Here is a 24,991-nt window from a genome sequence, read left to right on the forward strand (position 1 = left end):
TATAATCAAAGGACTTTGCTTTCCCCATACTTCAGCTCTTTCTCTTCGCTGTTTTTACCTATCAACCGTTCCACCAATTTCTCATCTCAATTCTTCTATTGTCTCTCTTCTCCCGGTTTTGGCATTGTCGAAAAGTTGGGTCTAATACAAGTCCAGGACCAGAATCTGCTGACCACAAAATTCTGTGAAGAAGACACTACGTTGCACATGGGTCTACTCCTTGGATTGTTGAGGTTTTCCGGGGGTTCGTTCATCTTTTTCACCATCATCTAAATCTTGTCCCAACTATGGATCAGCTGTATGAATCCTATTTCGTCATTCCACTCTGTTCAATGCCCTATCCATCATTTACTATCACCCAAATCCATTTAGTCTGCCCTCTGCCCCTGGTTCTTTTAATCTCTTCAACCTGTAGTAAATTATTTCTGATGAATATTTTACATGATCTTTCATTCATGTGACCAAACCATCTCAATCTTTTTTTTTTTTTTATCAACCATTTGGAGCTATTCCTAGATTCCTTCATATGATTTAAATTCTGGCCATGACCATGTTCTTTCTGGTCAGAATTTAAGCTAATCCTTTTCTATAGGTAAAGATATTGATTGTTGAGTTCTTTTGGTGTGGGGGGGTGGGGGGGTCTTTCTTATAACCAATAAGTGATAATCAAATGGGGTTGGAGTAACTTGGGAAACACTATGATCACCATTCACCACACACGATGCAAGCCTCTTTATAAAAATGCCTCTGCCTCTATCCTGTGATTAAGATCATGGCCATAGTACAACTATACAAGTTACACAAAAAGCCACAAACAAAGCCTAGATAACAAGGGTAAGAAAAGAAAAGATGCTTATTAACCATTCTGTAGAACCTCAAATCTCCGGTGACCGTACATCTTCCAGACTACCCAACATCTTTCTGTAATAATTTTTACGGGAAAACAAGTTGGCAATCGTACAGCACGATACAGACGACAAAAGAGTATCTCAAACACAGGCAACCAAGACATTGTGGAACGCATGCGCTTCAGCTACACAAATTGGGTATGCACACCCCAGCATCTGAGTTCTGTTGTTCCTTCCATATCCTCCCTGTAACCCTTAATTTTAGCTCCTTCCTGTCCCCACCAGAGAAGAAAAGTGCCATGTTACGCTGGATAATTAGGCCATCATGGCTATCCCTGACTTTCCGGTGGCTATCCCGGATGCTCCGTGGTGTACCCTCCCATATGAGTTTACGTCCATTTGCCCCCACCTCCAGGCTATAGCTATAGTTACGAGCTTCAGTCTCATCACCCATGAAACGAAGGAATGCCATGTAAACTGGAGCCATGCCAAGCTGGAAGGCTTCAAAATGCAGACAGAAGTACTGACCAAAACAGTTAAAGACCTGACAAAAAGAGCAACATAGCCACCAATAGGACATCAAAGCAGTGTCTTTCAAGGGTTGATTTAGTAGAAAAATCTTAATCATCTAACTAGAATAATTTCATCATAGTTCCCATCAATGGTTCACAGTTGATGCACAGTATATGGCACCCTAAAAAATGGATAAAAGTTTTTTTATATATATAAAAAATCGATAAAAGTTTGAGATATTCATATTAAACTACGTTTATCACTTGTTCTTTTATTGCAATCCTTAAAACCCAACCAAAGTGTAACAAGAGAACTATACTCACTGTAAGCATCCAGGTGGCATTTTCAACTTCACGGGGATTAGATTTGACGTAGCGATGGTTGAATGTGCATCCAGTGTGCATGTCAACCTTGTGGTCATCCCTCAGATGGGCCACTAGAAAAGGGATATCTCCAACAACAGAACACTCTGATCCGGCATATGGGCAGTTGTATGGCCGGAAGTTACACTGTGCCTCATGCTTGAGCTTGCTGTAGTAAGGGAAGATCTCTGGGCAGCCCAAGGAACAATATTTGCAGGGAAGTTCAAGTGACTCTGCCACCTTCTCCAAGGCTAGACACCTTATATCTCCTAGCTCCTGTCTGCAAGTAGGGCATCGATTGTGTACCCTCGTTTTACAGGTGGAACATAGTGTATGCCCATTGTGGCACTGCAAGGACACTGATTTGTCAGAATTGGCAATAATTTTGACTTCCCTCTTCTATCAATAACTTAAAGAATTTCATTGACAATGTAGAAAGAATGGAAGAAATAATTGTCATGCCCTGATGAAACGAGGCCAAATCAAAATCTCAGAAGGGGCCACCAACTGCAAGCACGTAATAAGAGTAAATAATTTGATTATTATACTCTGGTTACTGTGCTAATAAGATTAAATAATTTGAGGGGAACTAAAGCAATCAAAATCAATGGAAAGCAGTATCCCTGCAATTGTTTTTAAGCTGAATACAAGCTAAAGCAAGTGTTAAAATTACACCCCCAGGCCCAACAACTACTTCATCTAACCGCCTACAACAAAGAAGAAACCAAGAAAGAGAAACATGAGAAAGCACAAACATAGCAAACACTGCACCAGCCAAAGCAAAACTTTGACTCGACAATAAGAAAAACTTCCTCTGCTTGGGTTCTGCTGAGACAATAACACACCTATTAATATCTTGTCCTTTATTTGGTCTTGCTTCTCTTCTCTCTTTGGTTCCAGGTGGACCCCTCCCCTGGATGTGGTAAGCCTTTTTGACCCAAACTTTTACAAGCAGACAAAGAAGCATGAAAGAATCATGTGGAGAGCTACAAGAACAGCTGTTCTTTGGTCAGTATGTGAAGAAGGAAATAATAGGATCTTTAAGAATACTAAAAGGTCCAAGGAGAAAATTGTAGAAGGAATAACTACTAAGGTTATGCATTGATTGAAAACAAGTGAGCTGTTTAAGGACTTCTCAACTGATGACACCTACAGAAGATGGGGTGAGGTGGCAGGTACTACATCCCTAAAGCCTGTGGTACAGGAACTGTGGTCCCCACCAACTTTCCAAAGCACAAAGTTGAACTTTGATGGCAACTCTAATCCAGGCTCATCGGGTATAGGGGGAGTATTTAGAGATGGGGTGAGCAGAATTATTGCCATGTTTTCGGGGCCAAGAGGAGGAGATTCATTAAGAGCCAAGGTGATGGCTTTACTTCAAGGCGTAAGATACACCAAACAATTGGGGTTGCATCAAATGGAGATTGAAGGGGACTCTAAGCTGTTAATGGGGTGGATGCAGTCAGGTTGCCTGGGAGCATGGAAATATAGACATATGATAAGGGAAATCATCAATATAATGAGGGAGATTGGTGTGTGCTTCAAGTGGACAAGAAGGTTAGCTAACGGGCTAGTGGATACCTTAGCAAAACAATGGACTGTAAGGAGAACATGTTTTGGGCAGTGTTGTAACGAGTATGTAAATTGGGTCAACTTCATAAATAGGGGTTGACAGTTGTAATTTGACATAGTTTGAAATGTTTTAATGAAGTTATCATCTCCAATCAAAAAAAAAAGAAAAAGAAAAACTTCCTTACAAAATGTTCTGGTAATATTTATTTATGAGAAAATAAAATACTAATACCAAACTTAAGACCACATAATCAATGTAAAACCTAAGGTGAAAAAAATCTGAGTCATAGACTACCCCCTATAGAGAGACTCTGGTCAAAGATCCATATCTTGGGCTTGTTGAAAAGTCAATAGGATAACCTTTTAATAGTTCATGAAATATCTCATTTTTGTATCACACTGAGACTTGTGAACAACTAATGACCATTTAGAATTTACCTCCCATTTGAACAACTTAAAATGGGAATTCCTATGTCTCTCTTATTATCATTTATAACAGAAAGTTTTCAATAACAATATGAATGCCCATGCTCAGATCGTTGAGCAACATTAACCAGATGAGGTTATCTTCCATCATCTAAAACATCCAAATCATTTGGAAAAATTTCTAACATCAAAAAGAATAGCTTTTCTGATCGGTATATTAAAAAGAAAAGCTTGTGCAGCAATCATCAATATACCTTTTTTTTCAAATGGAATCAGCAAGGTCATAACCCTTATCAAGGACAAAAAGAGAAAGAGAGATGTATGGAAAAACAATGAGAATTGTACACGATACGATGTTCAAAGCAATTGTTCCCACATCAAGTGGAGCTGTCAATTATGTAAAAGATATTGCCATAAATGAACTCAACCATATCAAGAAATAATTTGTGATAAAGGAATTGCAAAATAGCTTATAAACCTTCTCCAAACTAAATATATGTGTAGAACCAGACCTAAGAGCATCTCAATGCTATTCATGTTCCCAATGATCATTGTGTCAAATTATACCTTGATTTTCTTTTTTACAGCAAACCTGACCCACGGATCATATGATCAGAAAAAAAAAATACTTTTTAAATATCATCATCATCTAAGCCTTGTCCCAACTACATGGAGTTGGCTACATGAATCTTCTATCACCAAGCTCTTCTGTTTAGTGCCATATCCATTGTCAAAACTTACAAAAATCTGATGATTAAAATGGTACTAGATACATAGTTCTCCAGCAAAAAAAATGAAAAAAGAAATCAACTGTTAAGGCCATTTCAATTCAAGGTCTATGAGATAATTATTAAAAAAATTATATTATAATGTTTGTCATTAACATTTCTTACCAATAACAGTAAAATTCTACTAAAATAAAAGGTTCAATGGTCCAATGGCCCAAGCTATACATCAAAAAAAAAAGAACAAAGAAAAAGAATAGACAGGGAAAAAAAGTGTCGTATCCATTGTCAAACTATGAGCCCTTAAATCATTTCCTACTACATCAACTCATGTCCTTTTTTGGTCTGCCCCAACCTCTTCTAGCCCCCTCAACTTGTAACCAGTGTCTTAAAAGTGCAAGGCACAAAAAAGGCACAGGGGCCAATTTGCGCCTAAGGCGCACATCATTTTGAAGCAAGGTGGAAAAGTGCAAAAAAAGGCTAAAAAATAAAAAAAAAAAGGAAATTCAAAAAAATGCAAAAAAAAAAATATTAAACATAACATTAATAAAAAATATAATTTAAATTTTAAAACAAATGTTTTAAAAAACCTATTATCTAAAATTAAAATACATAAGCATAACATGTAGCGTGTTCAAATGAAAATTTAAAAATAAAACCAAACATATAAAGCATTTTCAAGCATGTAAAACCCACAATCTCTTTTTTTCCTCAATTGCAATACTTCAAGTAGCTAATGTAATGTAAAACATATTACATTCCTAATTCTACGAGCCGCCTTTGTGCCACACCCCTCAAGGCAAGCCCAAACAAGTCTTAAATTCTTAGTTCTCAAACAAAAAATAATGATTTTATAATTTTAATTGCTTTTTAAGAAGATATTTTATTATGATGAATGAATAAACATTAGCAAATAAGGGTTCTCAGAGGTGTGAAATTTTCAAAAGGCGCATGCCTGGGCTGAGGCGCAAGGCTCAGGCGTGCGCCTTTTGAAAGGGCTGTGCCTAGGACCCAGGCAAGGCACATACCCTAAAATGCGCCTTGCCTGTGCACTAGGCGCACCTTTTAAATCACTGCTTGTAACAAATCTCTTCTCTTACTGGTCTTGTAGATTGTCTTCTCTACACATGACAAAACCATCTTGGTCTACTTTCCCTCGTTTTATCATCTATCAGAGGCTTGGAGGTACTCCTAGATTCCTTCAAATAAGTTCATTTCTGACCCATCCTTTCTAGTTTCCCGCTCATTCATCTCAACATTTGCATTTCTACCACACCCACTTTTTTTATGGATAAATAACTTTATTACTTGAACTCATACAACAGCCCATGGAGAGAAGCGAGCTGCAGCCTCTCTCATCTGATTTCAAGGAAACTACAGAGAAAAAATAACCATTACAGCTGAGCCCAAAACAAAACTTCCCTATTTGCCCCTTGCTTAGCTAATCCATTAGCCAAAGCATTTGCTGATCTCCCCACCCATTGTATAATAACAGACATATTCCTTGTCAGCCACTTGAATTTTTTGACTTCATTCCTATAGCACCACATAGTATCCTCAGGGTTCTTCAACCACCCCACCACCACCTTGGAATCCCCTTCAATAATAAGCTATCCTACACCTAGTTGATTTGCAAACTGCACTCCCTGTAGGGCTGCTAACAATTCTGCTCTGACTGAATCCCCAAATCCCAAGGGGCCTGAATAGAGAAGTACAATCTCTCCAGCCTCGTTTCTCAGCACCCCCACCCCCATACCAGATGCCACACCCACTTCTTTCAACATGTTTCTTGACTGCCCAACATTCTGCTCTAGCTCCATACAACTTTTAGCCTAAGTGGTGTAGTGATGTTCTCCCATCACATAAGACTCTAGATGCACCTCTCCAATTTGTCCATTGTGTTCTAATTCTATCAGCAGCATCCTCCTCAGTGTCTCCTCTTGTTATAGATTACCAAACCAAGATAATAGAATATGTCCCATTTAGTTAAATCTTGGTCTCTAATCTGAGGTGTACCATGGGTTTGCTTACATATATTCTATTTTAATCCCATTTATTTGAAATCCTCTTGGTTTTATGCATGGTTTTAAAAGGTGGCTGAAGTGAGGCGAAAGACACCCCTCAAGGCGAGGCAGCCACCAAATTTCGCCTGGCCTCAGTAGCCTCAGTCTCAGATCAAGGGGCATAAGCCTCAGTTTAAGTGAAGCGTAGGCCTTCGGCATTTCGCCTCAATTTACATGAGGCAGTAGCCTTAAGTTAAAAGGGTTTTGGGTGGGGATAACTTGATTTCATTATGGGTAATTTTGGAAAAAATTAAAAGAAAAGTGAAAACCCCCAAAAATGTAGGTTTCCATCAACCAAAACTGCCATTCCCCCTTTTCAGTTCAACCAAACTCAAGATTTCAAGAAGACTTCTCACAGACCGAAGTCAAGATTCAAGAATATTGGAGGGAGGAAGACAAATCGAATTGTACAAGCGGTACAGGTCCTCCTCCTCCTCCTCCTTCTTCTTCTCCTATACGAATCCAAATTCAATATTAAAATGCATTTCGATATTTCCTGAACTGAAATGCATTGTAGAAATATATTGAATCTAGATCAATATTAATTTGTTATTTACTTATTTATTAATTTGTTATTTCTATGAACATGATAAGTGCCATGATGATACATGTTGCATACAATGAACATGATATTGCTATTTATTAATTTGACTACAGATATGTTATTCTCATTTGAATGTTTCCTTTCTTTTTCTTTTTTTGTTTATTTATCCTTGGGTTGTTTTTTATACAAATTTTGGCATGTTCAACTTGATTTCATTAGGTTATTTTTTTAGATGATTTAGTTGTTACAATGTTCATTTTTTTAACTACTTTGGCTCATTTTCCCCTAACCTATTCAACTTAAATCTCTTCTGAAATTTAGAAGGGAAAAAATAATGATTTCCATAAACTGATTTACATCATTACATGTTCAAATGTTCAAAATTAATGACAAAGAATTCTGTTATTTTATCATTTATATGTTCAAATGTCCAAATCAGATTTCTTTTAATTCAGTACTTGCTAATTGATGAAATGCTACTTGCTTCGTCTTTGCTAGTTGATGAAATGCTACTTAATTCTTTTTTTTGGTGATAAGTTATAGTTTAATTTAATTACTATTAGTTTCTAAATTTTTACATTAAATCCTCTTATTATATTTGTTAATTGTTCTTTGTTATGGGATTATATATATTTTAAATTTCTGAAAAACTGCTAAAAAGAAGTAGTCAAGGAGAAGGAAATAGAAAAGATCCTGCATGGAAGTGGGACATAAATGGAAGAACCAAAACAGAGTGGAAAGTCATATGCAGTGTTTTAAAAGTGCAAGGCGCAAAAAAGGCACAGGGGTCAATTTGCACCTGAAGCGCAAGACGAGGCACAACACCTTTAAGCAAGGCGCAAAAATTAAAAAAAAAATCTAAAAAAAATTAAAATGTCAAAAAAATCAAAAAAATATTAAATATAATATTAATAAAAATATAAACTTAAATTTTAAAATAAAGTTTTTTAAAAAATCTATTATCTAAAATTAAAATACATAAACAGAACATGTAAAGCATATTCAAATAAGAATTTAAAAATAAAATAAAACATATAAAACATTTTCAAGCATATAAAACCTACAATCTCTTTTTTCTCAATTACATTACTTCAAGTAGTTAATGTGACATATTACATTCCTGATTCTACGAGCCACCTTTGTGCCACGCCCCTCGAGGCAAGTCCAAACAAGTCCATGTTGGGGGTCTTAAATTCTTAGTTTTCACACAAAAAATAATGATTTTATAATTTTAATTGTTTTTTAAGAAGATATTTTATTAGGATGCATGAATGAACTTGTTTGGACTTGCCTCGAGGGGTGTCGCATGGGAGTCCGGGCGCGGAGCACCTGGCCCAGCCGCTAGACTCAAAAAAAGCAAAAAAACATTAAATTTTCAAAAGGGCGCACCTGGGCTGAGGCGCAGGGCGCACCAGGCGCATGCCTTTTGAAAGGGTTGCGCCTAGGCGTGCCTGAGGCCATCGTTTAAATCACTGGTCATATGTATATTTACAGTGTAATTTTTATGGAAACCAAGTTTCCGAGGGTGCAAAAAGGATGAAAGCACATCTTGTAGGGACTCATGAAAATATAGCCCCATGCAAAAAGGCTCCTCCCAAAGTTATTGAGGAAATTAAAGAATTTCTGAAGAAATTTAAAGAGCATCAAGAAAAGACTGTTGAGGAAATGGAAGAGGTTCGTCGAGTATGTGTTATTTCTAGAGAATCTATTGGTGAGATACCAACAAAATTTAATTGTGCAAGGACATCAGGATGCATCTAGAGTGGTGGTGTTACATCAAGAGGAGTACAGGGCCCTATGGACCAATTTGTAGTTGTCGATCAAAATGCAAGTGGCCAATTTGAGAAACAAACCACATTGAATGCTCATTGGAAAAAGGAAGGAAGAAATAGAGTTTGTTGAGAAACTGGGAGAATGATATATGGAAATGGTGTGCCATTTAATTTGTGTAATTCTCCTTCATTCAAAAGTGCATTTGAAGTTGCATGTGCATATGGAAGAGGATTAAAGCTTCCTACCATGCATGAAGTGCGCACTTGGATCTTAAATGAAGAAGTTCAAACAACCAAAGAGAAGATGACTGATTTTAAGAAGTCATGGAAAGAACATGGATGTTCCACATTGCATGATGGGTGGAAAGATACATCAGGACGAAGTCTAATAAAATTTTTGGTTAATTGTCCCAAGGGCAGGGGTGGACTCAAGCCAAGCCGAGCCGAATACTTGGCTATTCAAGCTCGGCTCGCTAAAATTGTGCTAGGCTAAAGCTTGATTCGAGCTAGAGACTTGAGCTCGAGCTCGGCTTGGTTCAAAGCTCGCAAGTTCGAGCTCGGCCCAGCTCGAGCTCGACTACAAGCCAAGTTTTTTTTAAATAAAAATTATACATATAAAAATATTTTTTCATTTTACATACAAAAAATTAAGAATTATAAAAATTATTTATTATTATACATATAAAAAATAAAAATATGCATATAAAAATGTTTTTATTTTACAAAAAAATAAGAAGTATAAAAATTATTTACTATTATACATACAAAATAAAGATATTATTATATATAATAAAAATTATTTATTTTATATATATATATATGTATATGTATGTATGTATATAATAAAAATTTATTTATTTATTATACTAGGCTCGCAAGCCTCACGAGCCAAGCTTCACTAGGCTCAAGCTCAGCTCGATTAGTAAACGAACCTATATATCAGGCTCAAGCTCGACTCGAACCTCGATTTAAACCGAGCCAAGCCGAGCTTGAATAGCTCGTGAAAAGCTCAGCTTGTGACCACCCCTACCTAAGAGTACATGGTTCTTAAAGTCTGTACTCTATAGATGCATCAGATGTTGTGAAAGATGGCAAATTGTTGTTTAAGATTTTAGATGAAGTTGTAGAGGAAATTGGTGAGAAGAATGTTGTGCAAGTAATAACAGATAATGCATCTAATTATGTAAAAGCTGGTGAGATGTTAATGGAAAAAAGGAAGAAGTTGTATTAGACTCCATGTGCTGCCCACTGTATAGACTTGATGTTGGAGGATATTTTTAAACTCTCGGTTCATGAGTCTACTTTCAAAAATTCAAAAAGAGTACTAAATTTTTTGTACAATCATGGATGGGTGTTGGCATTGATGAGAAGTTATGATCTTATATGTCCAGTTGTGACTCGTTTTGCTATTGCTTTTCTTACACTATAGAGTTTGATGGGTTCAATGAGGGCTTTACAAAGTATGTTTACATCAAATAAGTGGGCACAAAGTTCTTATGCAAAAAACAAAACAAAACAAAACCTGAAGGAAAAGCAGTTAAGCATAGTTTTCAAGGTGCCAAGGCAAGGCTAGGCAACAAGGGGGCGCCTTGCCGCCTAGGCGAATGAAGAAAACATAGATCCTAGGGTAGTTCCCTAAGTACCATAACCATATTTCCTTAAGAATTATTCATAATTTTCATAAGAAAAGTATAGAGTTCATGTTAAAGTATAGAAAATCAACATATTCATGAGAAGAAAAAGAAAGAAAAGAAAATTCAAAAAATATAGGGGCTGAACCCTTATTTTTGTTATAGGAAAAGAAGAAAAGAAAATGTGTTGATTAGACAATTTTAAGTTCTTCCTTACTTATTGGTTCAGGTTTTAAAGTCTTTGGGGGTTCAATACAGCATTTAGCAATGTTTATATTGATTAAACCCTAACAAATAAGAAAATAGTAAAAAGATATTAATATATAAACACACAAAATGAATATTTTAGTTTAATAGTGCCTATTTTATAATTATGTCAAAAAATAAAGGATAAAAAGTATTTTATAATACATAGTGCAAAACTGTTTGGCGATTAGGCGAGGCGAGCTTCAAAGGGCGCCTTGTCGCCTAGGCATCGCCTTGACAACTATGCAATTAAGGCAATTGTATTGAAAGATAAGCATTTTTGGATATCTATAGCTTAAGCTATTAAAACCACTGAACCATTGGTGGTTGTGTTAAGAAAGATGGATTTTGATAAAGAGACAGCAATGGGATTCTTGTATGATGCAATGGATAAAGCTAAGAATGAAATTGCAAAAAATGTGAATTGGGATGAGGCAAAATACAACCGATTTGGGATATCATAGATAAAAGGTGGGAATTTCAGCTTCAACAAGACTTGCATGCATGTGCTTATTACTTGAACCCACAAATACGGTATGGATCAAATTTCTTTTTTTTGATAAATGAGTAAGATTTTATTAAATCAGCAAATAAGAGTTACATGCAACCCATTGAAAGGCACGAAATGTGACATTTCCTTTAAAACTAGTTACAGAATTATAAGTACAAAAGAAATTACACAAAAGCCCAAAATAAAGTAGCCCGAAGAACCCCTTGTTTTGCAAGTGAATCAGCCATTGAGTTTGCTGATCTGCCTACCCACTAAACTCTGGTCGTCATATTCCTTGTTAGCCATCCCCAAATCACAATGTGGTATGGATCAAATCTCTCCCAACATCCATCAATAAAAAGAGGTTACTATAATGTCTTAGATAGGATGTTTCCAGATAGGCAAGAACAAGAGGAGATAGAGATGCAACTTAATGATTTTCTATTCAAAAAGGGGTATTTTGGAAGAACATTGGCTCAATCTACAATATTTAAAATGAGTCCTAGTAAGTTAAATTTTGAATTTTATAATTTTAATATTATTCAATGTTATATGATTTCTTGCATTAATTTTTTTGTGTTGTTTTATATTTGGTCTTTGTAATAGTTGAATCATGAATGGTGGCTAGTGTATAGTGAAGATATTCCACGCTTGATGAAATTTGCAGTAAGAATATTAAGTCTTACTTGTAGTGCTTTTGCTTGTGAGTGAAATTGGAGTTCATTTAATCAAGTAAAATTTTTCAACAATTTATTGTTCAAACTTTACTGTTTAATATAATAATAGATTTCTAACTTTGAATAGTTGTGCTGATTTTTAAATTCATACCAAGAGGAGGAATCGTTTAGCACAAAAAAGATTGAATTCATTGGTGTATGTCATGTATAATTTGAAGTTGTCACAGAAACAAGTGAGAAACAAAACTGTAAAGGATCCAATTAGTAAGGAGTTTGATGATATGGGATCAGATGATGAATGGATTGCAGATTAACATTTAAATGATCCAATCCTAGAAGAATTTCCTCCATTTGAATCATTACTTGCAAATGCTGGTGTTGATGATGAGATTCTTGACAGTGTTGCCGGCCAGAAATAAGAGGAAGAAAAGAGGAGAAGAAGAAGAGAGAAGGGATTGGCAATGTAACAGTGCTAGCGGCGCCAGCTTTTATTATAATATATATAGGGCGGCAGAAATAAGAAGGGAAAAGACCCTTGTGCCCCTGCTATAAGTGAGTACAATAACAAACATAACAGAAGTAAAACAATAGAAATAAAAAACGCTTTAACTAGCCAAACAAACCCTAACACCAACAACTAAATTATTTCAACACTCCCCCTCAAGTTGGAGCATAGATGTCAATCATGCCCAACTTGTCACACAAATCTTTGTGCCGCACATGATGAAGACCTTTAATGAAGATATCTGCAAGTTGTTCTTCTGAGCTGACATATGGAGTACACACTTCTCCATTTACAAGTTTCTCTCTAATAAAATGCTTGTCCACTTAATGTGTTTCGTTCTATCATGCAGGACTGGATTAGCAGCAATATTGATGGCAGCTTTATTGCCACAGTAGAGTGACATAGGATTGCTCACTACAAAACCCAGTTCACCTAACAGATTTCTTATCCACATGATTTCAGCAACCCCATGAGACATCGCTCTATACTCTGCTTCAGCACTAGATCTAGCCACCACACTTTGTTTTTTACTTCTCCATGTGACCAGGTTTCCTCCTACAAAGGCACAATACCCACTGGTAGACTTTCGGTCATTGACTGCTTTGCCCAATCTGCATCAGTATATACTTCCACCTTTAAGTGACCATGTTTCTAGAACAACAAACCAACTCTGGAAACTTCTTGAGGTATCTCAGGATCCTCTCTGCAGTTTCAAAGTGAGTTGTCCTAGGATTGTGCATAAACTGACTAAGGACACCCACTACATAAGCAATATCAGGCCTGGTCATAGACAAATACAAGTCTCCCTACGAGTCTCTGGAACTTCTTCACATCTTTCAAAAACTCTCCCTGATTGTCTCCGAAATGATGATTAGATTCAATTGGTTTTACCCCCAACTTGTCTGTATCTTCTAGTAGATCTATACATATTTCCGTTGGGAAATAAAGATGCCCTTGTGAGAGCGAGCAACTTCAATTCCAAGGAAATAACGCAAGGGGCCTAGATCTTTCACCTCAAATTGAGTGGCTAAGAATTTTTTTAGTCTTCGTATTTCAGCCTCCCAATCTCCTGTGATCACTATGGCATCCGCATACACAATAAGAGCTGCAATTTTCCTTTCACCTCTTTTCACAAATACAGTGTGATCTGGCTGGCATTGTTTGAACCCCATCTGTTGAACTGCTAAATGGAACTTACTAAACCAAGCCCAAGGTGATTGTCTCAACCCATATAAAGATTTTTTTAACCTGCACACCTTTTGTTCACTGCCTTTGGCACAGAACCCTGGAGGTTGGGTCATGTACACTTCTTCTTCCAAGTCACCATTCAAGAAAGCATTTTTTATGTCCAATTGGTGAAATTCCCAGTCAAGATTTGCTGCCAATGAAAGAAGAATCCTGATAGAGTTCATCTTGGCTACTGGAGCAAAAGTCTCTGCATAGTCCACTCCATATACCTGTGTAAAGCCTCTTGCTACCAGTCTAGCCTTGTACCTTTCAACAGTTCCATCAGCCTTATGTTTCACTGTGAACACCCACTTGCAACCCACTGGTTCCTTCCCTTCAAGAAGGTTCACCAACTCCTAAGTGCCATTTTTGTGTAAAGCATCAATTTCTTCCTACATTGCATCTGTCCATTCAGGTTTAGACAAAGCTTCTGCCACATTCTTAGGAACGGGGACACTGTCCACAGAAGAGAGGAATGCACGGAATGAAGGTAAAACAATGATCATAGGACACAAAATTAGAGATAGGATGATTAGTGGTACAAGACCTAACACCCTTTCTCTTAGCAATAGGAATATCAAGATCATTGATGACAGGTGAATCAACATTTAGAGGAACAGACAGATCAATAGGAGCAAGTGTACCTGGCTGATGAGACGGATCTGCCTCTGGTGAATCCGATGATGTTGGTTGCACAGTGTCAGGTTCCACGGCTCTTGAACTCTGTTGGCTTTTATGGCGACGATGAAAAACCCGGAATGGAGGAGGATCGGGTAAAGGAGGTAGTTGAGTTTGAGTCGCCTGTTTCTCCTCAACCCTACTCTCCCCCCGAGGAGAAACTGAGAAAAAATGTTGATTCTCAAAGAATGATACATCAATGGAGACATAGTACTTGCGAGAGGTAGGATCATAGCACCGGTACCCCTTTTGAGATAAAGGGTAACCAAGAAAAACACAGGGAATAGCCCGAGGATCAAGCTTACCTCGAGTAGGGAACAGGTTATGGATAAAGCAACGACACCCAAAAACACGCATCGGAATGGTGGACAGCAGAGTTGTAGGAAACAAAAGCTAATGTGGGGCCTTATACTCTAGTAACCGAGAGGACATGCGGTTGATGATGTATGTAGCACACAAGACTGCATCCATCCAAAAACGTTTTGGCACATTCATATGAATTAATAAGCCACGAGCTACTTCGCGAAGGTGACAGTTCTTTCGTTCAGCAACACCATTTTGTTGGAGTGTCCTGGCACAAGAGCTTCACTGAAGTGACCCACTCGAAGCAAAAACTCCGTGAGATCACTATGGAAGTATTCCTTCGCATTGTCCGACTGGAAGATATGGATTTCCGTTTGGAACTGAGTGAACACCATGCGTTGAAAGTCTTTCACAATTTTTAGCACTTCATCTCGAGATCGCATAGGATAAACCCAGGTGTATCTAGAATAATCATCAATCAAGGTAATGAAGTACTTATATCCAGCCTCAGTGGGTAGAGTAACAGGGCCCCAAACATCAGAATAAACAATATGAAATGGAAATTCATATCTTTTATTTCGCAAAGGTAAAGAACTTCTACAATGTTTACTCAATTGACATGTCTGACACTGTAACTGACTCATTGACAAGGACTCCAACAACTTTGGAAACATAACTTTTAATGACTCAAAAGAAAGATGACCTAGACGACTATGCCATAAATAGGCTTGACTCTCACTTGACAAACTCATGGACTCTGTAGCCACAAGACCAGGTTTATTCTCCAACACGTAGAGACCATCCACCATGCTTCCTCTACCAATTGTCTTCCCCGAGGCCAAATCCTGAAACACACATGAAGACGGAAAAAAAGTGACTGAACAGTTCAAGGAGTTGATAATTTCTTCCTTAGGGTTAGAACTGGGATGCCTCTCCTAAGTTACCAAAGGACTAGTCACTGTCGACGCCATATTAGCTGAGTTATACTTTTTCCGATTCTGCTGGCTTGGTTTCTTGCCCTGATCAGGTGTTGACTTCTTACCCAAATCTTGTGCCCATTTAGGTTTTCCATGGAGATCCCAGCATGTATCTCTCGTGTGTCGTGTCTTCTGGCAGTGAGTGCACCAAAGTTTACTCTTATCATCTGTTTTTTTTCTGAGAGTCACCTTTTTTAAAAACACCTTCGACATTTGTATCTGAATTTCTCCGGATAGCTAGGGCAACTGACTCCCCTTCTACACAATTCATCACACTTCTTCTACTCTCTTCTGACTGCACTATGGTATACACCTCCTGAACTGATGGCAAGTCCTTACTACCCAAGATCTGCACCCTGATGGACTCATATGAAGGATTCAGCCCTAGGAGAAAGGCAAAGACCTGTTGTTGAGAAACAAGTGACTTATACGCCTTTGCATATTCATTATACTTCCAATTCACATTCTGATAGTGATCAAGTTCTTTCCATATCGATGTCAAATCATAATAGTACATCAAGAGACTCCTCTCCCCCTGCTTGCAAGTAGAGGATTCAGCTTGCAGTTGATATATCTTGGCATAGTGTCTCTGCTCTGAATAGGTGGACTTCGCTTGTTCCCATATCTCACAAGCAGTTTCAGCCCACATAAAAGTCTTCTTTACTTGTGGCAACATGGAAACCAAGAGCCAAGACATCATCACCATACTATTCTCTTGGTTCCACCTATCATATTCAGCACTTCCGTACTTTGGTTCCTTCACTCTCCCATTGATGTATCATATTTTCCCCCTAGCAGTGATGTAGAGTTTTATTCCCCTAGACCACTCAAGGTAGTTTAGACCATCAAAGGGAATAACAGCCATGGGGAAACTCATATCCATTCCCCCACTCACTCCATTGTGGCTCCCTGAAATCTCTGAAGTAGCAGAATTCTCAGACGACATGGTCAAAACAGACAATCAGTCCCAAACACCGGACTTAGAACCCCTCCTTACGCCACAAAAAAATGCTCCACTCAGTCCACACCCACACACTTGGGTTTGAAAACAGTCTGAGCACAAACAGTACCAATCAGGACAAAAAAAAGGCAATATTCGACAAATTTCAGACCTGTACGGTTTAACAGTCCCAACCTACCAGCCTTCCAGAATGTCTAAGAACATTAATCAGCAAAAGAGATCCTTAACACTTATAATCAAGCCAAATAATTGAGATAACAGGTCATCCTTGACCTACAGTCGCCTTAACACGGGAACAGGATCACACGATCCCAAAAAAACAGAGGTATAAAGATCTGACAGCATTCAACAGCCCAGATTCATTTGGTTTTTTCACTTGGTACACAACCAAGGAGGGTAAGGAAGAGAAAAAAAAGGAAGGATTGTACCAGTTGTAGATCTGTTTTCCTCAGTCCAAATTCAGATCTCTGTTCCGCCCAGATTCAGCAAGTTGGAAGAGTGAAGTCTATTCGATCTGTTCTCTCAGTGAAGTATGTTCGATCTGTTCTCTCAGTGAAGTTTGTTCGATCTGTTCTCTCAGTCAGTATTCCTGCTCTGATACCATCTTGACAGTGTGGCCGGCCAAAATTAAGAGGAAGAGAAGAGAAGAGAAGAAGAAGAGAGAAGGGAGAAGAGAAGAGAAGGGATTGGCAATGTAACAGTGCTAGCGGCACCAACTTTTATTATAATATATATAGGGTGGCAGAAATAAGAAGGGAAAAGACCCTTGTGCCCCTGCTATAAGTGAGTACAATAACAGACATAACAGAAGTAAAAAAATAGAAATAAAAAACGCTTTAACTAGCCAAACAGACCCTAACACCAACAACTAAATTATTTCAACAGAAATCAAAAGGTGAGTCTCTTATTTTGATTTCTAAAACCTAAATTTTAGAATTTTAAAACATTCTAATTTTTATTTTCTTATTTACATATTTAGGCAAAGATAAGAAGCCAATGGAATTAATAAATGAGGAAGATGAAGAGTTATTGGTAAATGAGGAATTATCAATGGAGATGAAGATGATGATGAGACGATCAATTTCATGGTTGAATCTTCAGATGATGTTGATGAAGAGGCTTTTAAGGACTAGATGGCTTTTTGGGCTTGAAATTTTATTAGCATGAAAACATTTGAATGGTTCTTTACCTTAAAGTGTGACTCTTAAAGTGTGTTATTTGGATTTTGGAACTATATTTTGTGGTTTGGATTTAAAATTTTATTAGAATTATGTTTTGTTATTTGGATTTTGAAATTTGAAATGACCTCTTAAAGTGTAAAATGTGGAATGTAGAATGATTTTTTTTAACTTGGATAGGAATTATGTTTTCTTAGTTTCTTTCCTTTTAGAATGATTGAAAGTTCTTATCAGTTTCATCTTTTAAGTTGAATAGAAATTATGAAATAAAGAATAATTCTAAATCTCAATGTGTTCTTCTTTATAGGAATTTACAATTTTGAACTTCAAGGATTCATATTTTGTAATTTCATTATGGGATTGCATCACACGTGTTCCCTAAGAGCTAAGGTACATTCATTTGATCCCATCTTCTTTTTTATTCAACTTTTCTTCTATAGTTTAAACTTTAAAGATTGTATTGTAAAAACAAATTTTTATATAATAGTTACTAGTTAGTAGTTAGTTACTACTTACTAGTTAGCTTAGACTTCATACAAGTAATCTTGAAAAAGATTTGCACAATCAGCAATTGTTGAACCATACATTTTTTTTGATAAATGAGAGTAATTTTATTGAAAAAATATCAGAAATACATGCAGCCTAGGAAGAGGCACGAGATGTTACCTCCCCTGAGGACTGAATCATAAACACTAAAACATGCCCAAACCTGAGATACAAATTACAAATTAGCCCAAAACAGATCACCCCTTGCTAGGCCAGAGAATCAGCCATTACATTTGCTGATCTGCTAACCCACTGGAACCTAACAGTCATATTTCTTGTCATCCATTTGACTTTCTTTAACAGATCCCTGTAGCCCCAACAAACTGTGTCTGGGCTATTCAGCCAGCCCACTACTACCTTGGAGTCTCCTACTAACAAATTGTTCACTCCTAATTGACTAGCCATCTGTAATGGCTGATTCACTCCTAATTGTTGGACCATACATTAAGTCACAAATAATTATATAAAATTTCAATTATTTATTTTTCATAATTTTTATGTTTTTAATTTGAGGCTTACGCCTCAAGGCTTATGCTTTGCCTCTTTAGCACCCAACTGCCTCACCTCCGCCTTTAGCCTTTTAAAACCTTGGTTTTAAGGTAGTAAGTCTAATTTTGCATTATGATACCTGGATGCCTGTACAAAGGTACCAACATCATGTTGGACACTTTGGCATTTAGTGCAAATATTGTATCCAGTATTGTTGCCAGCCATGTCCTTACCATAAATGCATTTAATACTTCTCTAGCTTCATAAAAATTAATACTATGTCATCGGCAAACAACAAGCACCAAGGAACCTCCTCCAAAAACTACCATCTCCAAATCAGATTACTGTTAGCATGTTATACATGATACCATGTTATGAGAATGAACATAAACTATCTTCAGTTTTCCTTGATGTGATTCTTGAGGCTGGCTTCATCTTTCTTTAGTTTTCAAATATACTTTCTATGTAAAAGTAAATAATTAATTTGACAACTACAAATTGTTGCCAAACTGGTTGGTTGCAAATAGAAGATGAAGATCCCCAAGTTTATCATCATGCAGACGCTTAGCACATACATCACCTTGTTACCTTACAACACATCCAATTCAACAAAAACTCAACAGTATCAACAAAGTTGTGTAGAATGATAAAAAAAAAAAGTATACCACTCATTTATTTGATACCAAGCTTCAAACCTAGCATTTCTATTGAATCCAGCTGAGTGTTGCTCCCAGTTCTCTAACAAGATGCTTGGTTTCTCTCATTATGTACCTATACTTCCAAGGTCCCTCACTCCTATTCTTGAGCCAACCAACAGCAATCCTTGAACCCCCACCCCCATACTACCATCAGGTTAAAATGTTGGTCTCTTCCTATACTTAATCCTTGAAGGACCACCAATTATTCTGCTCTTACCAAGTCACCAACCCAATAAGTCCTGAGAATAAGGCTGCTATTTTATGAGTTATTATATCCATCAAAAATCAAAGCAAGAGCATCATGCCTAGGTCATTTGGAACCTTACAGTTTATAACCCTTTATAACAAGGATCTTTTGTGACACGTGCAACTAAACCCCTTTTGCCTAAACCTTTTGACCACCATCAAACAGTGATTTCTCAGACACCAACACCAAATAAGATTAAGTTGCTATTTCAGTAAAGGCTAGATCCTGATACAAACCATTGATGATGGAAAATATGTTGATAATATGTTCAAAAAGATTGATCAGATCAGAAATGGTTACATAAATTTGCATACTTCAGTTACAGTATGTCAGTAATCCTGGTAAGTGCAAAACGTAACTGATTATATTATAAAAATGTTTCCATCTTTTCTCCACCAAGGCTTGTAAGATTCAACCAGGACAACAAATTATTCAAGTTAGAAAAGATCTTACAACAATAAACAGATCCCATGTGAGTTTCAAAAAATGAGAAATGACCTCATGGATTCTTTGAGCCTCCTCAACTAAGCATGGATGTCAAATATCTATTGGTAAACATAATTAAGCTCCATTAAGAAGGGAAAATAGTGGACAAATAGAATTTTCCCATAAAACAAAGAGGCCAATGCAGGTAAGGATATGGAACAAGGAAGCACTTTAAGAAAAAGGTCACATTAAACAAAAGGTTTGGAAAAAACAAGTTCATAAAATAAGCATATATGTGAATGTCAAGAAGGATGAGTGCCAAGACTAGGACAATTTTATTATTAATACATTCATGGAAACCTAGGTGTAGCCCAAGAGTGGAAAAAAATGACAGCAATTCAATTGACATGATATGCTCATATGCTACACCAGCAAAAAAGAGAAGAGTGATCTGGGTCCTGGAGCAAACCACTGCTCTAAATGACAAGATTAAGTGAAAAAGATAGTGGGTTGAAGTTATGAAAGATACTAAATGACCTGATCTAAGAAAGAAATAGATCTGCACTTAGTTGTAATGTTAAATTGACCTCAGAACTAAAAGAAGTAGTTGTAATGTTAAATTGACCTCGGAACTAAAAGAAGCACAACAATAAAAGGATAAGATGCATGTCTGTGCCTTCATACCACTGCAACAATGTGGAAAACCACGAGAAGAACCAAAGGAAAGCATATAAGAGAAACAAATGAACATTACATGTATAAACCCAAAGTAACGTTTATCATGCTAAACTATTCCCATCAGAAAATCAATCTCTCAAACAACCAAGCATCAAATCAAATGAGGAAGACCTAACAAAGGCTACAACTTTAACTGTTGAGCAAACTAAGCTAACCTTGTTGTATTTACAACAACGCATAAATAGTGAAAGACTATATCACATTAACAAGAAGTTAAGATAGGAAATTGAACAATAAATAAGAAAAACAAATATCCAAACCATATTATCATGTTGAATTGGAAATTTCAAAAATAATCTAATCCACGCATGCAAGAGGAAAGACACAGAGAAAAAAAATGCAAAGGAAATCCATAAATAAAAATCATCACATGGGTCTTCAATGAACCAGAATGTCCAAGGAGGGATTGGAAATAATGTGGACAAACTAGAGATTTATATTTAAACTGGATAGCTTTCTATAGTCAAAATAATAAATGATCCAGTAAATTTGCTGACCTATCAGCAATGCTTTAGCATCAAAGGTTATCTTTATCTTCAATATTTCTGGCTCTTTTTTTTTTTTGAGAGTTTTGGGAATAGAGAAGCATGAATTCCAGGGACAAATCATTGTTCATTACAAATAATTGATGTCCAAACAAAAATACATCATTTGATTATGGGAATACTTCCACCAAAATGAAAAGCAAAAATCATGGCATCATCATCGTCATCCCAACTATATGGAGTCAGCAACATGAATCCCGTTTCGCAAGTCGGTTCTATTTAATACCATATCCATTATTCCGTTGTTAAAATTATGGCACTTAAATCACTTCTTACTACTAGCCATGTCCTTTTTTGTCTACCCCTTGCCATTCTAGCCCCTTCAACTTGAAACAAATCACTTATTCTCACAGATGGTGTTAATGGTCTTCTTTAAACAAGACCAAACCATCTTAGTCTAATTTCTCCCATTTTATCACCTATTGGAGCCATAACTAAAATCTGAAAAGATCCAACCCCATAACGAAATTTCTTGCAACATGAATATACCCAACTTTGGTCTTTGGCAACCAAATCCTGTTACCAAATAAACAAAACCGCAGATAACCAACCAAAAGTTCCAACACCAGAATAAAAATAGGAGTAATGTCAGAGTCATTCACAATCCATATCGTATTTCCCCTTGATACGACCCGATATGCATCAAATTCAACAACCCAATCGCAACATCCAAATCTGAATCAGACCAAGCAAGTAGAAGTACATATTATTGTAACGAAAATCAAGCAAGAAAAAGTTGGATGAAGGAATCCATTTAAGCCCACACTAGCATTTCCCTTGCGTTCGTCCCAAGGCGCCCCGTCAAATTATAGCAACCCAGTCCTATGCATATTCTAAGTAAACAAAAACAAGAAAATATAATAATAATAATAATTGGAGAAGAGAACAGACCTGGTGGATAGGTGGGTACATTGAATTGGTACAGACAGGGCATTCCAGAAGTTCGTGGACGCTGGTGGCAGGAGAAATCGCTGGGGAAACTACATTGTTGTGGGGCTTCGAGGTGAACTGATGGTTATGGATCTCTTCCTCGTCGATCCCATCCGAGGATGAGACGCATTCAATGCTATCCAATTCCATTCACAGCAGCAATGCTACCCAGAAATCAAATAGAAAAAGAACAGGATCGATTATAGTTCTTGTTTGGGTTTTCTTCTTTTCTTTCGATTCTCCCCCCCCCCCCCCCCTATCTCACGTCGTCTTCGATCACCGAAGACGAACAGTGGAAGAAAAAAAAAAAGGAAGAACAAAAGAAGAGAAAGAAAACCAGACACGGAGACACCAAGAGAAAGGAAGAAGAAACAGAAGAAAATAAATAAAGAAAGAAATAGATGGGGTTGGATGATGGCTCGATCGGAACGGAATAACAAACTACCTCTCAAAAGAGGTATTTTCCTTCGCTGGCTTTTTGCCGGGTTTTGAGAGAGGGAAAAAGAGATGAAAGGACGACCATCAAAATAACCATGTTGATCGAAATCAAACGGGTTTCTTCGGATATTGCCTAAAAACTGATTTCAGTGTGCAAAAAGAGATAATAAAAAAAAAGGTCTAATAATGTAGGTTGCACTGTGACAGTGTTGATTATTTATCAAAAAAAAAATTCCTAAATATAAACACTGCAAAAAAAAACTTCGAAATTAGAAAGTTAGAATTTTTCAATTTATTTCCGCCTAGTCCCGTCCCGAGGACAAACAGTTTATTTAAATTAAACCCGGGAAAATTAACGGATATGTCGTAAAAGATTTTTTTTTTTCTGTGTATTGGTGAGATGGGGGGGTTGGATACTAAGGTGGGGCGTCGCGTGGAAGCCTAGAAGTAGAACTGTAGAAGACATATGAACATATATCTGCTGATCACAAAACGCTGGTTATATCCGTGTGCACATTAGTGTGATGTACGGGATTTTTTTACCGAATTGTAAATTAGAGTTAATTAACTTTTAAAGAGCCATAGATACTAAGATTTTAATTATAAATTAGAGTTAATTAACTTTAGCACAAAATTTCATTATAAATATCCCCCATTTAACCCTTTATCATGCTAAGATTTTAATTCGGGCTATCTCATTAGCCAATATATTCATTTCTTAAGGGAAAATCCCATATTAGTACCCTATACTTGGGCCTAGTGCCACTTTGGTCCCCAAACTTTAAAATGTGACAATTAAGTACCAAAACTTTTAAAACGTGACAATCTAGTAACTGTCATTAACTAGTTGTTAACCAGCCGTTAAGTGGCATTTGAAAAGACACAGATGCACTTCAAGTGTTATTTAATTTTCTTTATCACCATCTAAACGTTGACAAAAAAAAAAACAATAATCCCAAATCCTTGCCTTTTTCCATTCAAGAAAGTTGGGGTCATGTTTGAATAGCCATTCTGGTGACCCCAACTTTCTTGAATAAAAGAGGCAATGATTTGAGACTGTTAATTTTTTTGTCAATGTTTAGATGGTTGATAAAAAAATTAGATGACACTCGAAGGGCAATTGTTCATTTTTCAAATGCCACTTAACAGATGGTTAACAGCTAGTTAACAGTAGGTATTGGATTGTCATGTTTTGAAAGTTAGGGTACTGAATTGTCGCATTTTAAAGTTCGGGGGCCAAAGTGGCATTAGGCCCAAAGTACATGGTACTAATCAGGAATTTTCCCTTTCTTAAATGCCCTTGATAATACCATTTATGGACCCATTAAACCACACCAAATGATCCAAGAGACCAACACTGATTTTTGCTTAATTCACCGTCGAAACCCCATTTTACCTCAAACACCCGATTTGACCATTATAATCCTTCCAAAGTACCTAAAAATCCCCGAACACCATCATCAAACCTAGGACCTCCTAAAATATCTACCCCTGAAATTTCAACCCAAGATCGCTTCCACTTATTCTTTTTATCAAACCAAAATTCCCTTTCGAACCCTCTCATTAGCCTGAAGCACCCACAACCCAAATATCCTTGATCCTAACACTTTTGAATCAATTAGACCATACAATTGAATCATAGACACACCAAAAACATCTACTCATAAATCTTAAACCTATAATTCCCCCATTTACCCCATCATCAAATAAATAATCCATTTGGATGCTGTCGTTGACCTAAATTTCAGTGTTTTTGGCCCTCCAAAATCAATTAGATGTTTTCATAAAATCATAAATACTCTAAAAACCCTACCCACAAAAGTTCAGCCCAAAATACCTTTGTTCGCCCCTCAATTGGGCCAATCTGACCATACTAATCAAACCATAATGCTCAAAAACACCACCCTGCCAAATTTCAACAAAAATTCCCTCATTTTCCCCCATCACACCAAGATTTTGTTTCAAAGTAAATAAATTAACCAAATTACTATGCCTCTAGATTTGTCTGATCCGAGCCTATTTAGGCCAATCTAACCCCACCAATCAATTCAAAATGCCTAAAAACCCCACCTTGTAAAATTTTGCCAAAAAATACCATTGTTTGCCCTCCATATAAAAGATTCCATTTTGGTCAATCTCATTGACCCGTAAATGCAAAACGACAATATATACTCAAATCCATCTTCACCCTTCATTTTTTTAAACCAAAATACCCACTATTAGTTTAGAATTTAGT

At 36.8% G+C, this 24,991-nt stretch overlaps 1 protein-coding gene across 1 annotated transcript; it reads right to left on the reverse strand.

Moving 5' to 3' along the window:
- Positions 1 to 732: 732 nt before the first annotated feature.
- Positions 733 to 22,940, reverse strand: LOC104604788 (E3 ubiquitin-protein ligase SINAT5-like). The gene is made up of 3 exons (XM_010269313.3): positions 22,279 to 22,940; positions 1,685 to 2,071; positions 733 to 1,392 (listed from the first exon to the last, which is right to left on the reverse strand). The coding sequence occupies exons 1-3, from the start codon at positions 22,465 to 22,467 to the stop codon at positions 1,030 to 1,032; spliced, it is 939 nt and encodes a 312-aa protein (XP_010267615.1). The 5' UTR covers positions 22,468 to 22,940; the 3' UTR covers positions 733 to 1,029.
- Between the last annotated feature and the right edge of the window lie 2,051 nt (positions 22,941 to 24,991).

This window comes from Nelumbo nucifera, chromosome 1, assembly GCF_055504915.1.
Source record: "Nelumbo nucifera cultivar China Antique chromosome 1, China Antique-T2T, whole genome shotgun sequence".
Lineage (NCBI taxonomy): Eukaryota > Viridiplantae > Streptophyta > Magnoliopsida > Proteales > Nelumbonaceae > Nelumbo > Nelumbo nucifera.

Excerpts from the sequence above, each read along its gene's own strand:
- LOC104604788 (XM_010269313.3), bottom strand. The coding sequence starts at position 22,467 with ATGGAATTGGATAGCATTGAATGCGTCTCATCCTCGGATGGGATCGAC. Across the intron at positions 2,072-22,278 it reads TGTACCCACCTATCCACCAG|TGCCACAATGGGCATACACT; the intron begins GTCTGTTCTCTT and ends GTGTCCTTGCAG. Across the intron at positions 1,393-1,684 it reads ATGCCACCTGGATGCTTACA|GTCTTTAACTGTTTTGGTCA; the intron begins GTGAGTATAGTT and ends TCTTTTTGTCAG.